Source organism: Lynx rufus, unplaced genomic scaffold (genome assembly GCF_022079265.1).
Source record: "Lynx rufus isolate CCGP_SWC_20201006 ecotype Redwood Valley unplaced genomic scaffold, mLynRuf1.p SCAF_7, whole genome shotgun sequence".
NCBI lineage: Eukaryota > Metazoa > Chordata > Mammalia > Carnivora > Felidae > Lynx > Lynx rufus.
This window is the reverse complement of record NW_025814889.1, coordinates 133512373-133536168: the sequence shown is the minus strand read 5'-3', so window position 1 is coordinate 133536168 and position 23796 is coordinate 133512373. Positions and strand designations below refer to the sequence as shown.

Here is a 23796-nt window from a genome sequence, read left to right as displayed (position 1 = left end):
AATAATTTGTAAGGATATATTACAAGGCCTGCTAAGGGCTGAACAATTCCAACTCATAAAGCTTTGCTCACTCTTACCATTTTTGTGCATATTGGCTTCCTGTGTGGCTACAGAGGGCAGTCCCTCCATCATGGAGGTCCACTGTTTAAAGCGAGACTCTGTTCCAGCCTCCTTCCCACCAACCATGCCATAGTCCATGCCGCCAGAGCTGAAGCCTAAAACAGAGAATCACATTTTATATCTTTCTATAAATTTCTAGCATCAGTAATCAAAAGATCTGAGGTAGAACCCATGAATAGCTTCCTTTGTCATTTAAAGACTAATTCACAAGAAGTTTCTTCACTGAGAAACAGATTTTGGGGTATCTGGGTGGCTCAGTTGGTTGAGCATTCAACTTGTCTCAGGTCATGATCTCAGAGTTTGTAGCTTCAAGCCCCACATCAGGCTTTGCACTGATAGCACGGAACCTGCTTTGGATTCTGCGTCTTCTCATCTCTCTCTGCCCTTCCCCCACTCTCTCTCTCTCTCATTAAAAAAAAGAAAAAGATTTTGATTCAAAACGTTCGTCATGGCTCTTGCTTACCAAAACAAAAACAAAAACAAAAACAAAAACAAAAACAATAACTCTTTGTTAAGGCATGAAAATGTATATGAATGCCATCTAATTAAGGCCATTTCAGTGTACCTGTGTCTTTACTCATGTAGCTAACACTTGCACCAGGCAGATTCGTCAACTCGAACAGCAATCTCCATATAACAAACTAATATGGTATAACAATAGTCACGAGGTGTGGTGAGGCTGTCTGGGGGAGGAAAGGCTTTGCAGGAGGGACATTTGATTTAGGGCCTATGGCAGGTATAGAAGCCAAGGATACTAAGTACAAAGCTTTGATCGAAGACAATCAGGTGACATCAGGGAATGATGAGGAGTTCGGTGTCACTCGGATGCTCAGTAGAGGAAGTGAGCAGGGTGGCAGGAGATGGGAGAGAAACGAGGAGTTGTATTGTGTAGGGTCTTTATGTATTAGGCCAAGGATTTGGGGACTTTTTTCTCCAAGACATAAAGAAGAAATATTTCTCCAAGAAATAAACAAGGTTTTTAACAAGTGAGAGAAAGAGATAACTAAGTTTGTATTTTAGAAAAAGAACTGGCTGTGTAAGAATGGCGTACATGGAGGCCAAGGCAGAATCTAAGAGATCAATTTGAAAGAAATCTTTATGCAGTGATGAAGCCTCCACAGCTCAAACTGGCAGTGACAGAGAGGTTCAGAGTTTACTCTGCCACGAGCTCCACGAAAGCCTCCGGTGTCAGGCTTCTGGTGGGGGTGTGGGTGGGTAACGTCTTCCCGCTGCACAGGGCTGGACAGCTGAGGTCCAGCATGAGAGGGTTGCTGATGGGGTCTCAAGGGTCCCACCATCCACTGTGGGTCAGAACGTATTTCACATGAAAATAAAATAACACCGAAATAAACGAAACAGAGGAGGGGGAAGAACGATGGGTAACCATAATAAAAATGAGGATGGACCACGGGAGTGTGGAGAGCCACCCTGTGTAAAATGCTCGGGTGACCGCAGGAGTCAAAAGCTCATCTACTCTTAGTCAAGAAGATGTGTCATTCTGGCCAGGCCAGACTCCGTGCTATACCCACTTGACTCTGCAACCACCTGATGGTGCCTCAATGGCTCTGAAGTTCCATTCATCCAAACCCCATGAGGGCCCAGGTCACGTTTTCCCCCTATGCTTCTCTGAGTTGTCAGAGACAGTTTTAAAAAGGCAGAGCGAATCAAGCTCAAATAATTCCGAGCACCTTGTCCTATGTACAAAGCATTGCTATTAATATAAAGAACACTGTTCATTCCCATTGCTTGTAAGCGACTTTACTAGTCTGTGTGATTACGTGGAGGGTGCGGGCAGGGAGCAGAAGTTCCGGAGGAAGCTGGAAATATTCCAAATTAAATGTTTTTTTAAAAGAAGAGTGTATGGTATTTTCTTTTTTTCCTGCGTAGCTGGGATAAAACGAGACTGGAGGAACAAGGGTTTTTTTCTGACAGAAGCTTCAATGGCCTAAGTGGGCCCTTCCTTGGGCAAGTAACACTCTACCTTCGACAGAGGAAACCAGCCCAGGGTGCTTGGATTCCAGGCTAAGCAAAAGCTTGGTTCTAGTCATGGAGGAAGAGCTTTTGAGAGTAACCCGGGATTCTGGTGAAGATCAGAAAGAAGGACATGAGGATTAATAAGAAGATAAAGAGCTATTCCTTCCGTATTACTTTTCTTTCTTTTTTTTTCTTTTTAATTTTAATGTTTATTTATTTTTGAGACAGAGAGAGACAGAGCATGAACAGGGGAGGGGCAGAGAGAGAGGAAGACACAGAATCCGAAACAGGCTCCAGGCTCTGAGCGGTCAGCACAGAGCCCGACGCGGGGCTCGAACTCATGGACTGTGAGATCATGACCTGAGCTGAAGTCGGATGCTTAACCGACCGAGCCACCCAGGCGCCCCTCCGTATTACTTTTCTTTAAAGTTGCTCTGAAATTTCTTTAGAGCTCACAGTGAATAACGTTAATTTCAGCTGCTTAGAGTTCTTTTGTGACGCACAAAGTGTAGAAAATTAGTAGGAGTTCTCCACCTTAGGAAGAGGGGATAGTTTGAGCAGTTCCATCTGAACCTCAAGTAAAGTGGGCATCTTCCTCATTAGAACCTTGGGGATCAAACACCGCGAAAACATGGCAGCATGACAACTGAATCACAAAGTTTGGTAAGCAAACACACAGAGGGGTGTGAAGAGAACAGGAACTAAAACTGCCTTGAGTGAGAAGTTCATTCTCCAACCCCAAAACCAAGAGAGGAAGAGTCAATGTAAGGTTGTACGTAATTCTGTGTCTGCCTTCCATGTCCTGTAGTAACTGGCATGACTTGTAACCTCTAAGCTATTTGTTTTTTTAAATTTTTAAAAAATGTTTATTTTTGAGAGAGAGAGAAAGAGAGGGAGAGAGGGAGAGAGAGAGAGAGAACGAGCACGAGCGGGGGAGGAGCAGAGAGAGAGGGAGACACAGAATCCGAAGCAGGTTCCAGGCTCCGAGTGTCAGCACAGAGCCCGACGCGGGGCTCGAACTCACCACGAGATCATGACCTGAGCCGAAGTCGGAAGCTCGACCGACTGAGCCACCCAGGCACCCCCCCTAAGCTATTTGTAAGCCCAGACTTTTTGTACTTGCTATTTCATCAAAACCAAACTTCCTCAGTCCACCAAGTTGCCTCCCTGTAATTCTCCAGCTCACCAACAGAGCCCGAACTCAAATCAAACAGTCTTTTAATTCAGTTCCATGCACGCTTACAGAAAGCCTCATTTGTGCCAGGCTTTGGTAGGAGCAAAGGCATTAACAGAAATAAGACATGCCCCTTGCTCTCCCAAGGGACTCATCTCCCCGGTACATCATCCCTTTCGCCTATCTTATCATTCCTACAAATCCAACCCTTGGCCTACCTTATCTGTCTTTGCCAGAATTGCTTTCTTTGCCACATACTCTAATTCCTGGTCTATATTCATCATTACCACATGGCTCAGTGTCACCTCCTTGAGGAAATTCTCTCAAGGTAACTTGTCCTTACCCAATCACTCCTTCACGCTCTTTGTATTAGTTCGTTTCTGCTACTTCTTTTATTATAGATTAGAAAACAAACTAGTGCTTTTATAATAATTAAAATAAAAATAAACTATACAAGAATGTACCCAGAGTTGTCCATTTAACACATTCTCTTTTTAAATGTTTATTTATTTTTGAGAGAGAGAGTGAGAGTGAGAGTGAGAGAGCACGAGCACGTGAGCAGGGGAATGGCAGAGAAAGAGGGAGACAAAGGATCCAAAGCATGCTCTTTACTGTTCGTGAGGAGCCTGAGGCAGGGCTTGAACTCATGAACTTGAGATCATGACCTGAGCCAAAACCAGATGCTTAACTGACTGAGCCACCCAGGTGCTCCGAGATTTTTTTATTTGTAAGTGATCCCTACACCCAACATAGAGCTTGAATGTATAACTCTGAGATGATGATCTACAGACTGAGCCAGCCAGGCACCCCCAAATTTTGATAAATTTTAAACATGAAAAGTTAAATTTTATTGGAAGTACATTTTCTAATAAGACAAGGGACTTTATTTCTCAATTGGTTCAGATACCTATGAATGAGTAGGTATGAGGCTGCATTCATGCTCTTCCTATCTAAAAAATTCCTACAGACAAAAAGCACCAAAAAATCTTATGTAAGTAATTAGATGAGAAAGAAGGAGTCTTGTTACAACATCACTTACTTCTTTGAATTCCTGTGGAGGGGATATTCCCTTCCCTCAGCTCAATACATGGATGCTACAACAACTTTAGATAAGTCATTATCCCCAGACAATTTGGTTAAGTATGTTTTCAATTCTGCTAAAAGCAGAGAATTAGAAACCATCTATTTAAAAAAAACCCAATTAGTTAAGGGTCAGTGAAGCAGTTATTAAAGTCATTCAACTTTTTAATTTTGGGAAAATATACCAAAAGTGGCTTTATTAGGACTGAGAGACTTTTATTCTTTTTTTTTTTTAAATGTGTTTATTTTTGAGAGAAAGAGAGAGTGCAAGTTATCAAGGGGCAGAGAGAGAGGGAGAGAGAGAAAGAATCCCATGAGGGGCAGAGAGAGAGGGGGGCACTATCATCGTGGAGCCTAATGTGGGGCTTGAACTCCTGAAAGGTGAGATCATGACCTGAGCCGATGTCAGATGCTTAACTGACTGAGCCATCGAGGTACCCTGCTTTTAATTATTCCTGCTCCTTTTTAGCCTGCAGGTGTCTTTTTTAGTTTAATACTCGGCAGTATTGAACTGCAAATTGAACTAGGCAAATTGAAATATTACTCATTTCATTACATCTTTGCTATCTAATTTTTGAAAAAAATTTTAACCTCTCTGTATGCTTTAAATATATTTTCATCAAAATCTTAGTTATAAATTTAGTTTATTCAAGCCAGGCATTCAAAGTGGATTTACTTTCAGTCCCAAAATGTATTTTTCAATTAAAATAAAATGTCATAATATGAATTTAGGAACTTTTTTTAAGGTTTGTTTATTTATTTTGACAGAGTGAGAACACGTGTGTGAATGGGGGAAGGGTAGAGAGAATGGGAGAGAGAGAGAAAATCCCAAGCACTTGAAAATTGACCCCACAAACCATGAGATCACGACCTGAGCCAAAATCAAGATCTGAGAGCTCAACTGACTGAACCACCCAGGTGCCCCTGAATTAAGCAAATTTTTAACTGTGGAAAAAACTGCAAAATGCATCTTAGAAGGCAGATTGTAACTGGCCAGATCACAGTTAACATGATAAAGACCTAATAAAAATTATCCCTTGTTAAATAAGTTATCAAATGTAAATAAACTAGTAAGTCAATGTTTTTTTTTCTCCTTTGAATGACAGAGAGAGATAGAACACAAGCAGAGGAGGGGCAGAGAGAGAGGGAGACACGGAATCCGAAGCAGGTTCTAGGCTCCGAGCTGTCAGCATGGAGGCTGACACGGGGCTCGAACCCACGAACCGTGAGATCATGACCTGAGTTGAAGTTGGACACTTAACCGACTGAGCCAGGCGTCCCTCTCCTTACTTTAGATTCTAATGCATAGTTACATTTTAAGTTAGTTCAAAACAGGAGTATGATAAAAAACATGACATTTCTTCAGTAAGTGTATGTACGTGTATACTGAACTCTGGTCCTTCAGTCATCAGGAAGTTATGCCTCCAGTACAATAATCACAAATAACACCATTAAGCTAATAAGACATTATGATATTTTCTATATATTTAAATAAATGAGAACATATGCTGCTAAAAACTAAAAGATTCTCAGCTAACATATAATGTTACTACCCCCACCCCCAATAATTTTACTTCTAGACAGAAAATATTAAAGATGTTGTAAGAACTGTCACTGGAACATCGTGATGTTAGGTTTTTAACAACTGACTGATTAATGAATACCCAGGCTAAAGGCAAGCACGTAAAAGGTTTATTCACAGGTTTTACATGATAAATGGTGAAAAACATGTATTTAAGAGAGTCAGTGTCATTAACCTATGTTGCTCAAGCTGTTCAAAGGTACTTTTCTTTCCAGTTAAGACATGCTGTAGGGAACAAGTACCGAGAAGAGCCATGCACATTTAAATGCGTGAAAAAGCTGTCTGGGGCTTCCAGATGTTCACTTTGCTTTGTACCACTGGGCTCTACTTTGAGAACCACATACTCTTTGACAAAAGGGGATGGAAGAAACAAAGTTGCCCTGCCTTATTATCATATACAGTGTCTAAATTCACAACTGGACGCACACCAAAACACCCAGGTTCCTATGTCAAGCTTTCACCTTAACAGAAAACAAGATTAAGAAGGTGAAGACTGGAAACACAGAGTTAATGACACCTTCATTAATCATTATAGGAGGATTTCCCCTTGCTTGGCACCCTGGATTTCTACATCCCAGACGGGCATGACTTAGTAAGATAGGAGATGGTGTAGAGTTCTGTCTTCTCTCATGTCAAGTGACAGTACAGGCGTTATTCATGTATGTATGTATGTATGTATGTATGTTTTTTTTATTTTTAAAAATGTTTATTTATTTATTTTTTATATTTTTATTTATTTTTGAGACAGAGAGACAGAGCATGAGCAGGGGAGGGGCAGAGAGAGAGGGAGACAGAGAATCTGAAGCAGGCTCCAGGCTCTGAACTGTCAGCACAGAGCCTGACACGGGGCTCGAACCCACGGACCGTGAGATCATGACCTGAGCTGAAGTCGGACGCTTAACTGGCTGAGCCACCCAGGCGCCCCATGGTTACTTATTTTTGAGAGAGAGAGAGAGAGAGAGAGAGAGAGAGAGAGAGAGAATGGAGGAGGGGCAGACCAGAAGGAGACACAGAATCTGAAGCAGAGTCCAGGCTCTGACAGAGCTGCCAACACAGAGCCCAATGTGGGGCTCAAACTCATGAGCAGTGAGATCATGACCTGAGCCAAAGTCAGAAGCTTAACCCACTGAGTCACCTAGGCGCCCCAAGAAAGATTATTTGAATTTAAGTCAGTTCTCAGGTATATCATTTTATTATTATTATTATTTTTAAAAAATGTTTATTTATTTTGAGAGAGAGAGGGTGAAGGACAGAGAGGGAGAGGGAGAGGGAGAGGGAGAAACCATCCCAGGCAGGCTCCACGTTGACAGCACAGAGCCCAGCATGGAGCTTGATCACACGAACCGAGAGATCATGACCTGAGCAGAGACCAAGAGTCGGATGCTTAACCGTGTGAGCCACCCAGGTGCCCCTTGGGCAGATCATTTTAAAGACACAGTGTAGTTGGTAGAAGCTGGAAATTAATTCCGTTAAAACTATCCAAGACCAAGGAGCGCCCGGGTGGCTCAGTTGGTTGAACGGCTGACTCTTGATTTGGGCTCAGGTCATGATCTCATGGTTCATGGGTTCGAGTCCCACGTTAGGCTCTGAGCTGACGGCATGGAGCCTGCTTGGGATTCTCCCTCTCCCGCTCTCCATCTGCCCCTCCCCTGCTCACGTGTGCATGTGTGTTCGCTCTCAAAATAAATAAACACTTAAAACCCCAAACCATACAACAGGAATCCAGGTTCAAGATATCCTTTAAGTCTTTGCTATTCTCTGAATGAGGACACCCCAGCAGGAAGTGAGCCCCCACCTCAGTGGGCATGTCACAGAGGTAGAGCAGAGAGCAGGGCCATGTGTTAGGGTCTCTTTGTCTCCTAGGAGCATGGATTTCAGGTCTCCCCAACTTTTATTTCTGAGTTTGCACAGAACAGTACCTTCTTTATCAAAATAAAATGTAAACTGTGCCATTCTGAGAAGAAACCTGCTGTGGTGTGTGGTACCTTTTTCATTTTTAAATTTTATTTTTAAGTCACTGTTGCCTCACTGATTGGATTCTGTTTACAACATGTTCCCCGGTTCTGAAAGAGCTATGATTTGCCTGCCAACAAATTCTTGATGAATGTCAAAGGTATAACCTTACTTGTGCTAATTCTATTTAAATCGGATGAAATACTAATATCAGAAGAATTTTATCAGTTCGCCTTATAAGTTTAATTTTAGCTCCCCAGTTTTTCACGAGAAGGAAATTTTATCAGTAGAGCTAAACACCTCAACTCGGACGTATTTTAACAGGTTATAACTTCAGACACATGTATCACGCACAGCACGTACACACCCTTTAACTAGCTTTTAAAACTTCCTGATGGTGGAACACTGGACTGCCATTCATAAATAGTAAGAGACCACTTTGGACCCAGAGAAGGTGGAGCCTAGCTCTACGATCTACTAATTGTGTGGTGAGCTCTGGGACACCGTCGAAACTCTAGGATATCATCTGTCAGGCAGGGATACGAATATTTATCTGTCTTGTGTGCTTGCTGTGAAAACAGAGGGTAAGGCAGGACCAAACCCTACCAGAGGCTCAGAACACGACTGGAAGATTATTTTTTTTAAGGTGTTTTTCATTACTGAACAACTTACCAGAACCATATCCAGGTATTGGCCCTTTGGTTTGAAGGTCTGGGAGCCCCACATTCAGAGCGTTGGGTACCATGTTGTCCAGATGCGGCTTGGGCCCAACGGGATGAGAGGGCGAGTGCTTCATGCCGGGCTGCCTCTGCTGCTGCTGCTGCTGCTGCTGCTGCTGCTGTTGCTGCTGGAGAGCGCTCACCATTCGAGCCAGCTGGAGGCCAGGAGGCCAGAGCGAGGGGGAAGCCGAGGGAAAATGGACACATGATAAGCCAACACCCTGAGCCTCCTAGGAAAAGACTGCGTAGGATTCACGTTCTGCTGTCGGAGGTTAAGCAGAGATGCAGCCCTCACACAGAGCACCAGAGGGACCCTTCCAATCCCACGTACCTGCTGCTCTTGCTGCTGGCGCACAGCTTGAGAAAGCTTCCTCTGGTTCTGTAGCAACTGCTGTTGCTGCTGCTGCTGCAGGAGAAGCTGACATGCCTACAAAACAGGGAAGGAGAGAGCGGAGCAAAGCTTCCTAAGCCGGACGTACTGACACACTTGAGGGGGTTGTGCATCTAAGGGCAGGTTGTGGAATCCAGTGGCCAGGAGGGAAGTACCACCAAGTTCCTGGTCTACTGGTCACATTTACCTCCAACTGAGCGGATACATTAACTCTTAAGCACGCATAAAATAAAGCAAATCCAAATTAAAGGAAAAAAACCCCTAAATAATCTTTTTTTTAGCTATAGGGGGAAAATCTGCTACTCACCAACTGAAACTGGGGAATTTGTGGAAGCTGGCTCAGCATGGCAATTTGTTGAGGAGATAACTGGGGCCCCACATTGAAAAGACCTGGATTCAGGCCACTGTTGGGAAACTGCTTGAGCATTGAGGCAGAAACCTAACAAGAAAAAAGAGGACTCTTTCAGAACTTACTAAAATAAAACTTTTTTTTTTTTTCTGTAAAAAGAATCTTAATAGGTCTAAAGCAAGTGTCGATTGCTTTCCTTGAAAAATATCTGTAAAAAATACTAAATCATCCGGAGAAATACACCAAAATGTTAGTGATGGTTACGACTGAGCAGTGAGATTATAAGGGATTTTAGGGGCACCTCACTGGCTCAGTTGACAGAGCGTGTGACTCTTGATTTTGTAAGTTCGAGCCCTGCATTGGGTGTAGCGATTACTTAAAAATAAAATCTTAAAAAAAAAAAAAAAAAGCTTTTAAATTCTTTACAATAAAAATTATGAATTCATAATCAGGAAGGCTTCTGAGAGACAAAAAAAGTGTTTTTCTTTTAATTTTTTAATGTTTTATTTATATTTGAGAAAGAGACAGAGAAAGACAGAGACAGAGACAGAGAGAGAGAGAGAGAGAGAGAGAGACAGAGCACGAGCGGGGCAGGGGCAGAGAAAGAGAGGGAGACACAGAATCCAAAGCAGGCTCCAGGCTCTGAGCTGTGAGCACAGAGCCTGATGCGGGGCTCGAACCCACAAACCATAGGATCATGACCTGAACCAAAGTCAGATGTTCAACCGACCGAGTCACCCACGTGCCCCCGAGACAAAAAAGTTTTAATAACAATGTGACTTTTGCTTGAGAAATTGTTCCTGTAAATGGACCATAAAACAAAATAGACCAAACTTCATAAAGCTACTAAATAAATGCCTAAAACAAGGTATTTTTGTTATACAAATAAGAAAAATATGTTGACCTGTAAGTAAGAGACACTGGAGTTTCAATTCATGACTTCTCACACCAAACACTCAGAGTCACAGAGCAAAAGGGCCTAGAAGGTCAAATGACCCAACTGGCTCCTTCTCCACGGTTTTCAGGAGTGAGTTGGGCTGGGTTACAGGAACCTCCAGACAGAGAAAAGCCTCCCTCCCGTCTTTGGACTGCTCGTCTAAGATGTTTTCACGGGGCTGAAATGAGTTCCTTGCACTTTCATCCGCTGAGCCGACTGAATCAGCTGGTTCCGTGGGTGGCAAGCAGCACACTGGTCAAGAGTCTGCTTCGAGAGGCAGACTGTACGGGCTGTCATTTCGGAGCTATGTGACGCAGGGCAAGTTACTTACTGAGCCTTTCTGAGCCTTGTTTCCCCTCCAAAACTGAACAACAATAACTTTAGTGACGGAGGATTTTATGAGTTAATCCACATCAAAGGCTTAGAAATGCACTCTGTTATATGCACAGGGATGGTTCCTCAAGTGTCTAGAGACAATTACAGTTTCTTGTGTCTCATCTTCAGGCTAAACATGCTCACTTCTTTCACGCGTATCTCATCCAATGTCTCAATGCAAAGCCCACAACAGAAAGCCATTTTCTAGAGTAGCTGAGGACTGAGTAGACCTGGCCATCATTAACCATTCTGTTGAAAGCCAAGCTTTCTATTAACAATGCCTGAGATCTCAGTTTCTCTGATGATCACAGCCTAACTCCCAACTCACATATTAAGCTTATTGTCAATTAAAATCTATAATATTTTAAAATAGGTGTTGCTCTCCTATGGAATATTTAAGCAGCTGGGTTGAACTGTATTAATATATGTTTTGATCTTAGGACCTTATCTTTATGCGCAGAGCACATAGATGTTTGATAAATATCTATTAAATAGGTGAATATTATATTTCATTTAATTAACTAATTTTTTAAATGTTTATTTTTAAATTTATTTTGAGAGAGAGAGTATGAGAGGGGGAGAGGGGCAGGTGGAGAGAGAGAGAGAATCCCAAGCAGGCCCCATGCTGTCAGTGCAGAGCCCATGAACCGTGAGATCATGACCTGAGCTGAAATCAAGAATCAGACGCTTAACCGACTGAGCCACCCAGGCACTCCACTAATTAATTTTTTAAAGATTTAACTTCTTTTTAAAAAAAAATTTTTTTTTTCAACGTTTATTTATTTTCGGGACAGAGAGAGACAGAGCATGAACGGGGGAGGGGCAGAGAGAGAGGGAGACACAGAATCGGAAACAGGCTCCAGGCTCTGAGCCATCAGCCCAGAGCCTGACGCGGGGCTCGAACTCCCGGACCGCGAGATCGTGACCTGGCTGAAGTCGGACGCTCAACTGACTGTGCCACCCAGGCGCCCCAAGATTTAACTTCTTAAAAAGTAATCTTTACACCCAATGTGGGGCTCGAACTCACAACCCAGAGACCAAGAGTTGCATGCTCCACTGACTGAGCCTGTCGGGTGCCCCATGAATAGTATATTTTAGTAACAGTCACACCACCAAATTCTTTTCTACCCTATTATTCCACTTATGTTCGGTTTGTGTTTCCCTATCTGGTCACTGATGGGAATGCTGAACTTGATAGAGCGGAGGATAATCTAGTAGCCTGTCCCTAAAAACTTCTTTCCAATCTGAGGGTGATCCAGCTGGGAAGAGTCAATCATTTACTAATTCACACGAGTGTTTTAGCATTTACTTTATATTTTTTCATCTTGTCTAAAACAAAGAGACAGCTTGTCAAATGGTTTGTCAAAATAGAGATTTCAACAATGTCATTCTTATCAAACAATATTTAAAACTAATCAATAAAATGAATTAAGACTTGTTAGCAAATTTATGATTCTTGATTTCCTATCATAGGTGCTCAAAAAGCCATCTTTTTGATAATCTAGTGTAGATTACCAAAGTCTAATCTAGATTATTATTGCCTAGAATTGGCACCAGTTCATCAGTATTTAAACCACTTCCTTTACTGTTTCAAAAGTTGTTTAAAAAACTTCCCCATTCTCTTCACTTCCTTGGAGGGGAGGGGTGCCTCTTTCCTATTTCTACTCTGAGGCTCCACACAGAGGGACATCTACCTTGTTCTCTGGGCCTCCTGCCCTTTTTTCCTGGCAGCAAACCTATAGGGAGGGTTGCCCCGTTCCAATTACTACTGGCTAAGTTTGTAATTCAGTATTAGGAAGCTCACATTCTCCAGGATCTGCATTCTCAGTGGTAAAGGGGATATTTTGGCCCCACATGCCTTCCTCTTGTCTTAAAAATTCAGTATTTGTGCAAGAAAGAAGAGCAGTCATTATTAAATTCCCCTTGAAGATCCCCAGCATTCCTCAAAGATCACAGAAGGGCTCTGCGATTCCTTTCACAAACTGTTTCTCTGTCGTAGGATTTAATTTGTCTCAACCCTTTTGGTTGAACGACTTTATCCTCAACAGAGACGACAAAAGCGGTGCCAATTTTATTCTCACTTAATTTAACTTAATTTTCATTTAATCATTTAAAACATACACAAGTAGTCCAAAGCAGTGACTCTTTTTCCAGTCACTGATTTGCACCAAACCGAATTCTGAAGACTCTTTCAATCTGCCTATTGTTTTGCAAGCCTCCACTTATTTTACGTTCTAATCCCCCAGCACAACTCTTACACATTTCCATCCCTGCTTGCTACCCTTACTTTCCAGCTTTTGAAAATACCCCTTTAAAACCTGAGTCATCAGAAAGCTTTCATCAGAAGACCCACTGGCTGTTCCCACTGTATCTTTCTTTAGCATAAGACAGTTCAATGAACGCTTCTGACTCACCGTCTCCGCCACATTCTCAAGAATACCTGCCTACCTTTCCTTTGATGCTTTCTAGTCTAGAAACAAGTTCAAGTCTCCTGTCCAGGGCTCACCAACTCACTTTCTTCCAAGATCTCAGCCACTTTTCACCTAACCCATTAACACTATCATTTTGGGAAGTATTTTGGGTAAAAGTCACGGTTCTCCTAGCTGTTCCTCTATTCTCTAAGAGATGCTGAGTGTTGCCAACCAATGAGAACATTTGTTTGATTTTCTATTTTAACGGTTGGACCCCTAGCAAATGTGAGCTCTGGGTGAGCACACCACTGTACATTGTGCCTCTGCACGAGTGTTTTTTTTTTAAACATTTATTTATTATTGAGAGACGGCAACATGAGCATGGCAGGGGCAGGGAGAGGGGAGACACAGAATCGGAAGCAGGCTCCTGGCTCTGAGCTGTCAGCACAGAGCCCGACGTGGGACTCGAACTCACAGACCACAAGATCATGACCTGAGCTGAAGTCAGATGCTTAACCGACTGAGCCACCCAGGCGCCCCATCTCTGCACCAGTTTTATGGCCTGCGTGAGGGACTTGGTATTTTTTTTAAATTTTTTTAAATGTTTACTTTTGACAGAGAGAGAGAGAGAGAGAGAGAGAGAGAGAGAGAGACAGAGCATGAGCAGGGGAGGGGCAGAGAGAGAGGGAGACAGAATCGGAAGCAGGCTCCTGGCTCTGAGCTGTCAGCACAGAGCCTGATGCGGGGCTCGAACTCACAGACGAGATCATGACCTCAGCCGAAGTCAAACACTCAACCGACTGAGCCACCCAGGTGCGCCGAGGGACTTGGTATTAAGAAAGAAAAAAAAGCCTGGGTGGCTCAGTCGGTTGAGTGTCCGACTTTGGCTGAGGTCATGATCTCATGGTTCGTGGGTTCGAGCCCCACATCAGGCCCTGTGCTGAGAGCTTAGAGCCTGGAGCCTGCCTCCAATTCTGTTTCTCCCTCTCTCGCTGCCTCTCACCCACTCGCGCTCTGTCTCCGTCTCAAAAAAAAACAAAAAAAAACCTTAAGAAAAAAGGTAAAAAATTCAATAATCTTTAAGCATTGATTATGGGTTGAAATGATCATTTATATTGGCTTAAAGAATACGTACTATTAAATTTAATTTTACCTGCTTCTATTTATCTTTTTATTTTTTATTTTATTTTATTTTTTTTTTTATTTTAAATTTTTTTTTTTTCAACGTTTATTTATTTTTGGGACAGAGAGAGACAGAGCATGAACGGGGGAGGGGCAGAGAGAGGGCGACACAGAATCAGAAACAGGCTCCAGGCTCTGAGCCATCAGCCCAGAGCCCGACGCGGGGCTCGAACTCACGGACCGCAAGATCGTGACCTGGCTGAAGTCGGACGTTTAACCGGCTGCGCCACCCAGGCGCCCCTCTATTTATCTTTTTAAATGTGGCTACCAAAAACTTGAAATTACATTATGGGGTTTGTGTCATACTTCTATGGGACAGTGGTGCTCCGAGGCCATCAGCATTGTTTCTAATTTCCCTTCCAAAGGGAAAGGATTCTATGATTCATGGGAAATCTACTCTGCTTATTTTGTTTTCCAACCTGCTGGCCTCCAAAATAAATAGCTATTGTCTGAGCTCTTTCTTCCCACTTCTTGGTTCAGTTCTAAAAGCTCTACTGAACAAATCAGCTGGTCTCTTCATCGACCCATTTCTCTTCAGTCTTGAGACAGTAGGACATCCTTTGCCAAGAGCCCATTCTTCCCACCCACCTCCCACATTCCTATCACTTGATATTAGCGACAGAAACTACCATTCGAAGTAAAACCTGCGTATGATCCAGCAGTACCCTAGGAAACAAATCCATCCTAGGAGACAAATATAGGAATCTTCACAGCAGCATTCCTCCTAATAGCAGAAACCTGGAAACTACCCAAATGTCTGCTGGTGGTGGAAAAGATCAATGATGGTATATTCACGTAACAGAGTACTATATGAATCATAACTGACCAAATCAACCTGGGGAAATCTCAGAAACAGTATCAAGTGAAAAAAAAAGCAGAGAAGGCTATAAACTGCAAGTTTTTGTCACATCAAGTGCAAAAAAGGCAAAATGAAACTATATTGTTTAAAGACAGGTACAGAAAGACTATAAAGAAATGCTAACACAGGGGCCTCTGGCTGGTTCAGTGGGTGGAGTGTGCTGGCTCTTGATCTTGGGGTTGTGGGTTCAAGTCCCAAGTTGGGTGTAGAGGTTACTTAAAAATAAAATATTAAAAAAAAGAAAAGAAAAGAAAGAAATGCTAACACAAGGTGTTTTTATACTTAAAATTTAATTTGAATGCCAGTATCTCATGTGTGCCATGAAGTGACAGTTATAATAACTGTAAAGGTTATACTTTGAGGACTTCCTGTCTAGCTCTGCCCCATGTTTCCCTCCCCCAGACCGCACATGCACTGTCCTCCAATGAATACAAAAGGACCAGAGAGAAGCACCACTAGGCTCCTGGCAAATGGCTATTCATACCTGGGACTCAGAGTAATTAAAGTGCAGGTTGGCACATTCCCGTAGCAGGGAGTTAATTATTCTGGCTTAAAAGCCCTTCAACCTCCAGCTGGGCTGGAGAAAGGGAAGATCTAGTTGGAGTCAATATGGCATTTAACAAAGCACTGCAGGTGCAAAATGACAGCAGTTTAAAGCAAGACAAAAGCCTGGTAGAATAGGTTACGTTCTGAATATTTGAGTAACAGGAGGAAAAAGGCAAGGCAGAAACCCAACGCCTGGAATATCTGTAACAAATCTTAAAGATGAGTTTCAGTGTCTTCTTCCCATGTTCACACTGAATACTGACTGCCCCTAAAGACAGTTAAAATGGATGTAAAAGTTGGTATTTTCAAAAACCATAAGTGTTCATGTACTTTGACCCATAAATTTCATCCTGGGCAACTAAATTTGGAAATAATGTGGGCAAAATATCTATGTATAAGGATCGCATATAAGATCTAAGTATACGGGTTTCCCTACTGCATTATTTAGAACAGTGAAAAGTTAGAAATAATTTACTATCCAATAATAGGCGAAGAGAATGTCCCAGGAAATCAAAGTAAGTTTACCTGATGGAACATTATGCCTTCTTCATTAAGAACAATCAACAGGAAAACTATGTAGTAACAGAGGAAAATACTATGTATGACCCAAAGTTAACACAAACAGTAGGATATAGTGACCATGGATGTCATGATGTGGAAAGTATGTCTGGATACGAAAAGTCTGAGTAGGGGATTTTGTAAAAATAATCCCTGTCTTTGCATCTGGGTTGGGGGTTTCTGGAAGAATTTTTTCTCCATTATCCAAACTTTCAGTGTGGTTATTATATTGCCTCTACTTAAAAAAAAAAAAAAAAAGCTATCCAGCTCCTTTGTTTTTTAAAATATGGAAATGTTAGGGAAAAAAACCTGAAAAATCTGAAGTTTTCATTGTTTAATATTCTGCCCCCATTATGCATCAAATAATGTTAACCATGTTTTGCTAAACAAATCCCAAAAATGTAGAACACAAATACTTTTCTTTCCCATGCACAGCAGATACTTTGGTCATAAAGAGATTGGCAGCCTTTAAGACTCTCAGACTAAGTTTTTTTCCTAACAATATTCTACTTTCTAAATCATTCTGAAATGCGTCTTCCCATGATTTGACACATATTTACTCAAAATGCATGATGCCCTGCACAGTTGTGGATGTTCAGGATCCAGCAGTGAACAAAGTAGGCACAGACCCTGCCACTGTGAACCTTAACACGCGCCTGGGGGCGTGACAGCCAAGTGGTGCCATACTGTCCTCAGCCCGGCCTGGGAAAGCCTCTCCCAGAAGGTGCCATGGAGGCAGAGATCTGAAGCAAATACAGATGGAGCCGTGTGGCAATCTGGGAGAAGAGTGTTCTAGAAGCACCCTTGCTGCGCTGGGGCCAGTTGAGTGGAGAGTGGCAGGTGTGGGTGGGGGTGGCAGGAGGTCACCAAGAGCGTCAAAGACAACAGCAAAGAGCTGGCTTTGTATTTTCAGTGAGAGAAGGAGCGATGAGAGGTTAAAGTAGTGACATGATTTACCCTTAGCTTTCTGTGATGCTGGAAAAGCTCCACCTCTGCAGTATTCATTCCGTAGCCACCAACCAGGCATGTCTATTTAAATTTAAATCAATTAAAATTAAAATTTCAGTTCTTCCACTCCACTGGTCACATTTCAAGTGCTCAGGTGGCCTAAGGCCTACCCTGGATAGCGTGGTTTTAGAGGATCAGTCAGAACGCTGGGTGGAGAACAGACTGGAGGCAGGCAGGTGTTGTATATGACAGGGCAGGACCAGTCAGGAGGCCATTTCTAGGAAAGAAACGGTGGTCGCTCGCCATGGGTCATGTTAGAGGAGGCGGTAGGGAAGGGTCAGATTCAGGACAAAGTTCTAAAGGGGAATTTGTTGATGGACTGAATGTGGACCGTGAGAGGCCTCACCACTAGCTCTGTGGCCTGTGGCCCAAGCACCTGCAGAGGGGAAGTGCTGCTTACTTAGAGGAAGGGGATGTTTTAGAGGGGAGTATGGGATGAAATCATGAGCTCTGTTTCGGACATGTTGACATGAAGTGCCTATAGGGTATCCTAGCAGAGATGCCCAGAAGCCCGTGGAATTGAGAACGGAGATCTGGGCTGAAGACTCAGTTTTGGCCCTGTCATACCTAAAGTCATTTGCTGGGTGAAGTCACCCAGCAGTAGCTGCTGATGGTGAGGAGAAGTTCAAGGACTGTGACTGGGTCACTCTGATTTTTTTTTTAATGTTTTTATTTATTTTTGAGAGAGAGAGAGAGAGAGAGAGCGCGCACAAGCAGGCGAGGAGCAGAGACAGAGAAGGAGACACAGAATCTGAAGCAGGCTCCAGGCTCTGAGCTGTGAGCACAAAGCCCCACTTGGGGTTTGAACTCAAGAGCCATGAGATAATGACTTGAACCAAAGTCAGATGCTTCACTGACTGAGCCACCAGGTGCCCCTAACATTTAAATGTTGGGGAGGGGAGGAGGAGCTTGTAAAGGAGACGGAGAAAGAAAGGCAGGTGGAGAACCAATATACAAGGTGTCCAAAAACCAGATGAATGAAAGTTTCAAAAGGGACGACATGATCAACTATGTCAGATGCTGTGGATATGCAGAGTAAGGAGAGACTGGAGAGGTGACTGCGGTATCCCACAACACAAAGGTCATCTGGGACCTTCACAATGTCTTCATTCCCACTGCCACCTCCTTACCCGGACTCCTGGACTAGCCTTGTAACTGAGCTCCTTTGCTCTCGTTAGTCTGCCATTCAAATATGTCCTCCACATTACTGTCAATGTTATTTTTTCCAAAACCTAAGTTTTCCTACATTGCCGCTCAGCTGAACAATTCTGCCCAATGCTACATTATCTATATCAGCAGCAGCTAAACCTTAGGGTGCAGATAAAAATCAACAGGGGGTTACTAGGCCCTAACTCCCAAGACTGTGTCTCAGTAGATTGCAGAAGACCTGGAAACTGTGTTTAAGAAGTAGCCCAGATAACGGTTACAAGGGACAGAGTCCAAACTCCTTAGCAAGGCAAAGAAAGCTTTTCCAAATCTGGTGCCAAACTCCCTGACTAGTTTTTTCCTATTCCATTCTAGACAACATCTATATGCTTCAACAAGCTTAATCTAATTATTCAAACCGACTGCATTTTTCCAAATATGCCATGTTCTTCCAGATATTACTGCCCCTTGTCCTCCAAGCTGCTCCTGCTGCACATTTAAACCTGGCTCTGCTCAGCAAACTGACTCATTCTTTAAGGCCCAGCTTAAATGTCACTCCTAGTGCACGGCCTCGCCCAGCTTCCAAACTGTGTTAAGCATTTCTACATCACATTTATCATGCTGCCTGTTTGCTGAGTGTTCTGCTATCACCCCCAGCAACTCCAGGAGGCTGTGTTAGGAGGCGGTGGTTTCTCCACTGTGTGAGGCCAACACACTACCAGACACACCGCAGATAGTTGGTAACCACAGGATTGTGGCCTGACATGTGGGAGGGAGCTCATGGAGTTAGAAGACACAACCACTGTGGAGTGCTGGGGAAGTTAGGAACAGCTCTTAAAGGACAGACTGCCACCTGGGACCTGGAGAATGACTGGCACTTAGAGCGGTGAGGAAGGAGAGACACTTAAGAGGACTCCCAGACACCCAGGGCAGGACATGGAGATGAGAGGGCAGGGCGAGGAACATTCCTTCCTCTACTAAGACAGTTACAGACTCAATGTCAAAAACAGAATTTGAAATCTATAGGTTATGGTTAAAAAATACACACACACACACACACACACACACGCACACACCTTTGAAAGAAAGAGAGAGGGTGTACACATGAGCAGGGAAGGAACAGGGAGGGGGAGAGAGACAGAATCTTAAGCAGGCTCCAAGCTCAGCACGGAACCTGATGCGGGATTCAATCTCATGATCCTGGGATTGTGACCTGAGCTGAAAGCAGGAGTCGGACACCTAATGGACCGAACCACCCAGGTGCCCCTCAAATAAAATGTTTTAAGACTCTGTCTTAAAAGATATTTCAAAAAACAAAACAGCAATAAAACCTGACCCTTTACAATCCACTGACTGGACCTAGTTAAGTGCCCCGCCCCCTTTTGTCGGAAGGGATGAACTCCTCGCTTTTGATCTCAGTTCACCGAAGGAACATTATGAGGAGACCAAGGTCCCACGCTGAATCCTCACACGGGCTCACCAACTTTGATGTTGCTCTTCGGACCCACTTTCTCACAGACATACGAGGGGCTCTGTGGCAGACTGGCACAAATCTGTCACCTGGAGCCTGCAAACAATGCGCTGCACATATCCTACTAAGAAACAGACCTAAAGGGTTTCCCAAACAAAGGACTGTATCCCGCAACGCAGAGCTGCTCCATGAGGAAGTCTCTGCTGCTTCATCTGTTCTCAACACTCCCCTGGAGCATCTAGCCAGTACTTCAGCATCCAGCTCCTCAAAACGTCTCAGAATACGTCAGAACCCGGCTACTCTCCCATTTACCTGCCGGGGAATCCTCAAGGGCAACCGATTTCAGAATATTGGCACATCAGTACAGTGCAGTACTTGTACGGCAGTTTCAATTACACGCAATTAAACCAATGCATGCAGTACTGGAAAAAATACGGAGAGATCGAAAAGGAATGTAATCATAATGCTTTTCATAGAAAACCATCTTTGTGTGTACGATACAATACAACAAGGAGCTGGACATTTTGTTCCAAAAATCTTGATCTGGATTTTTTACATTAAAAATTTTGTTTAATGTTTGTTTATTTTTGAGAGAGAGAGAGAGCACGAGAGCGAGCGAGCACGAGTGGGGGAGGGGCAGAGAGAGGGGAAGACACAGAATCGGAAGCAGCCTCCAGGCTCCGAGCTGTCAGCACAGAGTCTGACACAGGCTTGAACCCATGAGCCATGAGATCATGACCTGAGCCAAAGGCGGACGCTTAACTGACTGAGCCCCCCCGGTGCCCCAAGACTTTTTACATTTTAGACATTTGGGTAACTATTATTCCTTTTCTGCTTTTTCTGCCCACAAAACCCAGTTGGCAACTGGGCACCGCCTGTAGAGGCTTTACTGCTGAATCGTGGAAACATAAAATCGCTTACCTGGGGGGAAATAAACTGGGGAGGCACTTGCGCCCGGAGATTAGGAGAAGAATTTAGCGGCTGCACTGGCGTGTGCATACCTCTCGATTGTGCTGTGCTATTTCCAAACAAACCATGATTGCCACCCTGCAAACACAACAGCAACAGTTAAGGCTTTTTTGTTAACGTAAGAAAACGTGAAAAAGAGACAGTTCTGGCTTTCTATCCCTCAGAAGAATCATATCCTGTGTTCCGTGGAATCACAGAATTTTATGACCGAAAAATTCCTGGTCTCGGAATGCTTGGGAAAATTACCCAAATCAAACCATGCACACAGCACCACCACCCCTGCAGTCTGAGGCACTCTATAACCGAAAGGCTTGCATTTGGTCAAATGTTTCAAAAAAGCATTTTTTTTTTTTTGGTAATTGAAAGGTATAGGCAATATAATGTTTATTTCGACTACTCTCTTTTTTTCTTTTAAAGACTGGGTTTACCAAGTTTATTCTCAAATCCAATAATCTGAGCTCCACCTTGAAAGGCACCTGAGCACAAATGCAGGCTTCTGTATAATATCAACTGTAAAACAATACTATGATAGTAATGTCTCTGGCTTGATTAGTTCAATCACAGAATCAGTGCCACCCGCTTGTAGTCTAGCTCCTTAAGAACTCTACTCCAGATCTAAACAGGCTTTCCTATCTTGGGTCTGCTTGATCCCTCCTTTGCTAGATGACAAAATCTAAATCAAGAGTGAGATTTAAAAAAACAAAAGCAGAAAAGGAAAAAGTGAAAAACCATTATGGGGCACTAAAAAAAACCTCATTACTCACCTGTAACTTTTCATTCCAGTGTATGAATGCCAGCCTGGTAAAAAATAAGCTTAATTCCCTGATTTCTGGAGGACGAACTCACTGGACCACTTCTAGGCTATTCCAATCAAAGAATTACAGAAAACCAGGCTATATGATGGCCCTTCTGACTTGTTTCGAGCGGAGAAAAGCCCTTCAGCCAAAAAAGCCATATTTGATAACTTGACACTGTTCCTTCTGTCTGAGGAAAGTTTCTACACCATCTTCACTTGGCCTTGAGGCCTAGCTCAGAGCTCATCCTCATAAAGGAAGGCTTCCCCCAACTTTCTTCCTCGGTTCACATTCAAATTAACTGACCCACCTATATGTTCTCAAAACACTTAAAGTCATTCTTTGATGGCATCAGCAAGTCATGTTATAGTTATTTTCCATTCTGTCTTTCAACCACCAGCTTAATATTTCCTTCTCTGTATTCCCAGAACTCTATAATAAAGTCCTAGTCTGTAGGATGCTAACACCATGACCCACCAATTTCATACACTTGGCAACATCCTACTGCACATCCTTAGTGAAGGCAGCTGGACCACTGCCTATATACCTAGTCTGTGTATTCTGAACGGAAGTCACAACTTATCCGTGGCTTCACGGGGATTAAGGTAATTTTAAAGAAGAATTTTGGAACAGCACCATTAAGTTCTAGAACACTAACGATATTTCAATGGCTTAATGATTCAAAATAGATTAAGGGACTGCTACTGGAAAATTAATGAACTTAAAAGCACTGAAAATAAAAATGGCTATGAACATAAAGTGGAAAAGACAATCAAAATCTGTGTCTATGTCATAAAAGAAAATCAAAGATCTACCATGAATTTTAAATCTCCTAAAGGACTCTTAAAACATGAAAAGACCTTTAATTCTACAAACTATAATGTCTCCGCTTCCCCTGACTTACTAATCAAAATTGTCACTCTAAGGTGATGTGGCTTGGCTCTAACTTTTCTGAGATCATGGTAGCTGGTAGCTTACCTACTGATCATTCTCAAGAACACAAGAAACATTTGTTTCATTGAGAATATTCTGCTGAGATGATTCTCATACTTCACTATCAAAGTAATGACCTTGGATGGGTCCTTGGATGGTGGGGTTACTGGTAGCTGAAGTCCTTCCCAGAATCCATGTTTTAACTGGTCCAAAACTGCTTTGTGAGGATCATTTTAAATTCCAACTGCTCTTTTGGTAAGAAATATTAAAAGGAATTTCACTTTTTTTTTTAGTTCTTGTGAAATCAGGCCCTACCTGCACATTCCCAGTGGACAGATGCCCCCTACCCCCACTGGAGGTTTCAGGTTTTCTTTATCAAGTATCTCTAAAATCGTATCAAGCCCTGTGATACGTCCAATATGGATAACAGTACAGATGAGTCAATGGCAGTCTATCAAACAACACCTTCTCTCTTTTTAAATATGAAACCTGGCACTGTCATTTGCTTTCTTAGCTTAGAAGTAGCTATTTTGCACACTAATATGTCTAGAGGCAATCATATAGATTCAGTTTTTTTTTTTTAAGTATGTTTAGAAATTAGGAAAGCGGTCATCAAACGCTATTTATATGTTAACCGCAGTTAATCTGGTTATTTCTACAGCTTCACTGTTATATGATGACCTGAGTCCAATATTTATTGGTGATATTTGCCTCAACTACAGTGTTTAACTCAGAAAGGCATATACATTAAGAACAGTGTTAGCAAGCTGACTGAAATCTGTGATTTTAAAATAAAAACCTCACATTTTAATTTTTAAATAGGAAGTATATGAAGTCTGCATGAAAATAGTCACGTGCGAAAAAAGTCATGATCATATTTAGTTGATTCACAATGGACTTTGTAGCAATCCACAGATTCAAAAAACAAAACAAAAAACCAAACCAAAAGAAATCAAAGAGGAATGACCTTTTCTTAGTGTCCAGTGCACGGATACTTCGGCTGGTTTATGTTATGCTAAAAATTATATACTAATGGCATTTGATAAACATGTGATCCTGTGGGCATGTTTATAATCATTACTCAAGAGTGTTAGGGTAACTTATATTTTGTATACCTCAATCCTAAACAAAAAAGCTGCCCAAAACCACTGATGTAATTATTTCTTCTGTTTATAAAAGCAACGCACATCTACATTCTCTATGGAAACATTAAGAAATACAGGGAAATATAAAAAATAAAGAAAACAAGAAATTACCCAAAACTC

General features: G+C 42.6%; 1 protein-coding gene across 16 annotated transcripts in view; it reads right to left on the bottom strand.

Annotated features, from left to right (window-relative positions):
- The window catches only part of TNRC6B (trinucleotide repeat containing adaptor 6B), a 244734-nt gene that overhangs the window by 12074 nt on the left and 208864 nt on the right, over positions 1-23796 (bottom strand). For all 16 annotated transcript variants that reach the window (XM_047066093.1, XM_047066100.1, XM_047066095.1 and 13 more), the window contains 5 exons: positions 20757-20882; positions 9301-9432; positions 8934-9029; positions 8556-8757; positions 78-215 (listed from right to left, as the gene is read on the bottom strand). In XM_047066093.1, coding sequence (XP_046922049.1) covers positions 78-215; positions 8556-8757; positions 8934-9029; positions 9301-9432; positions 20757-20882 — 694 coding nt within the window. The remainder of the gene's footprint in view (positions 1-77; positions 216-8555; positions 8758-8933; positions 9030-9300; positions 9433-20756; positions 20883-23796) is intronic.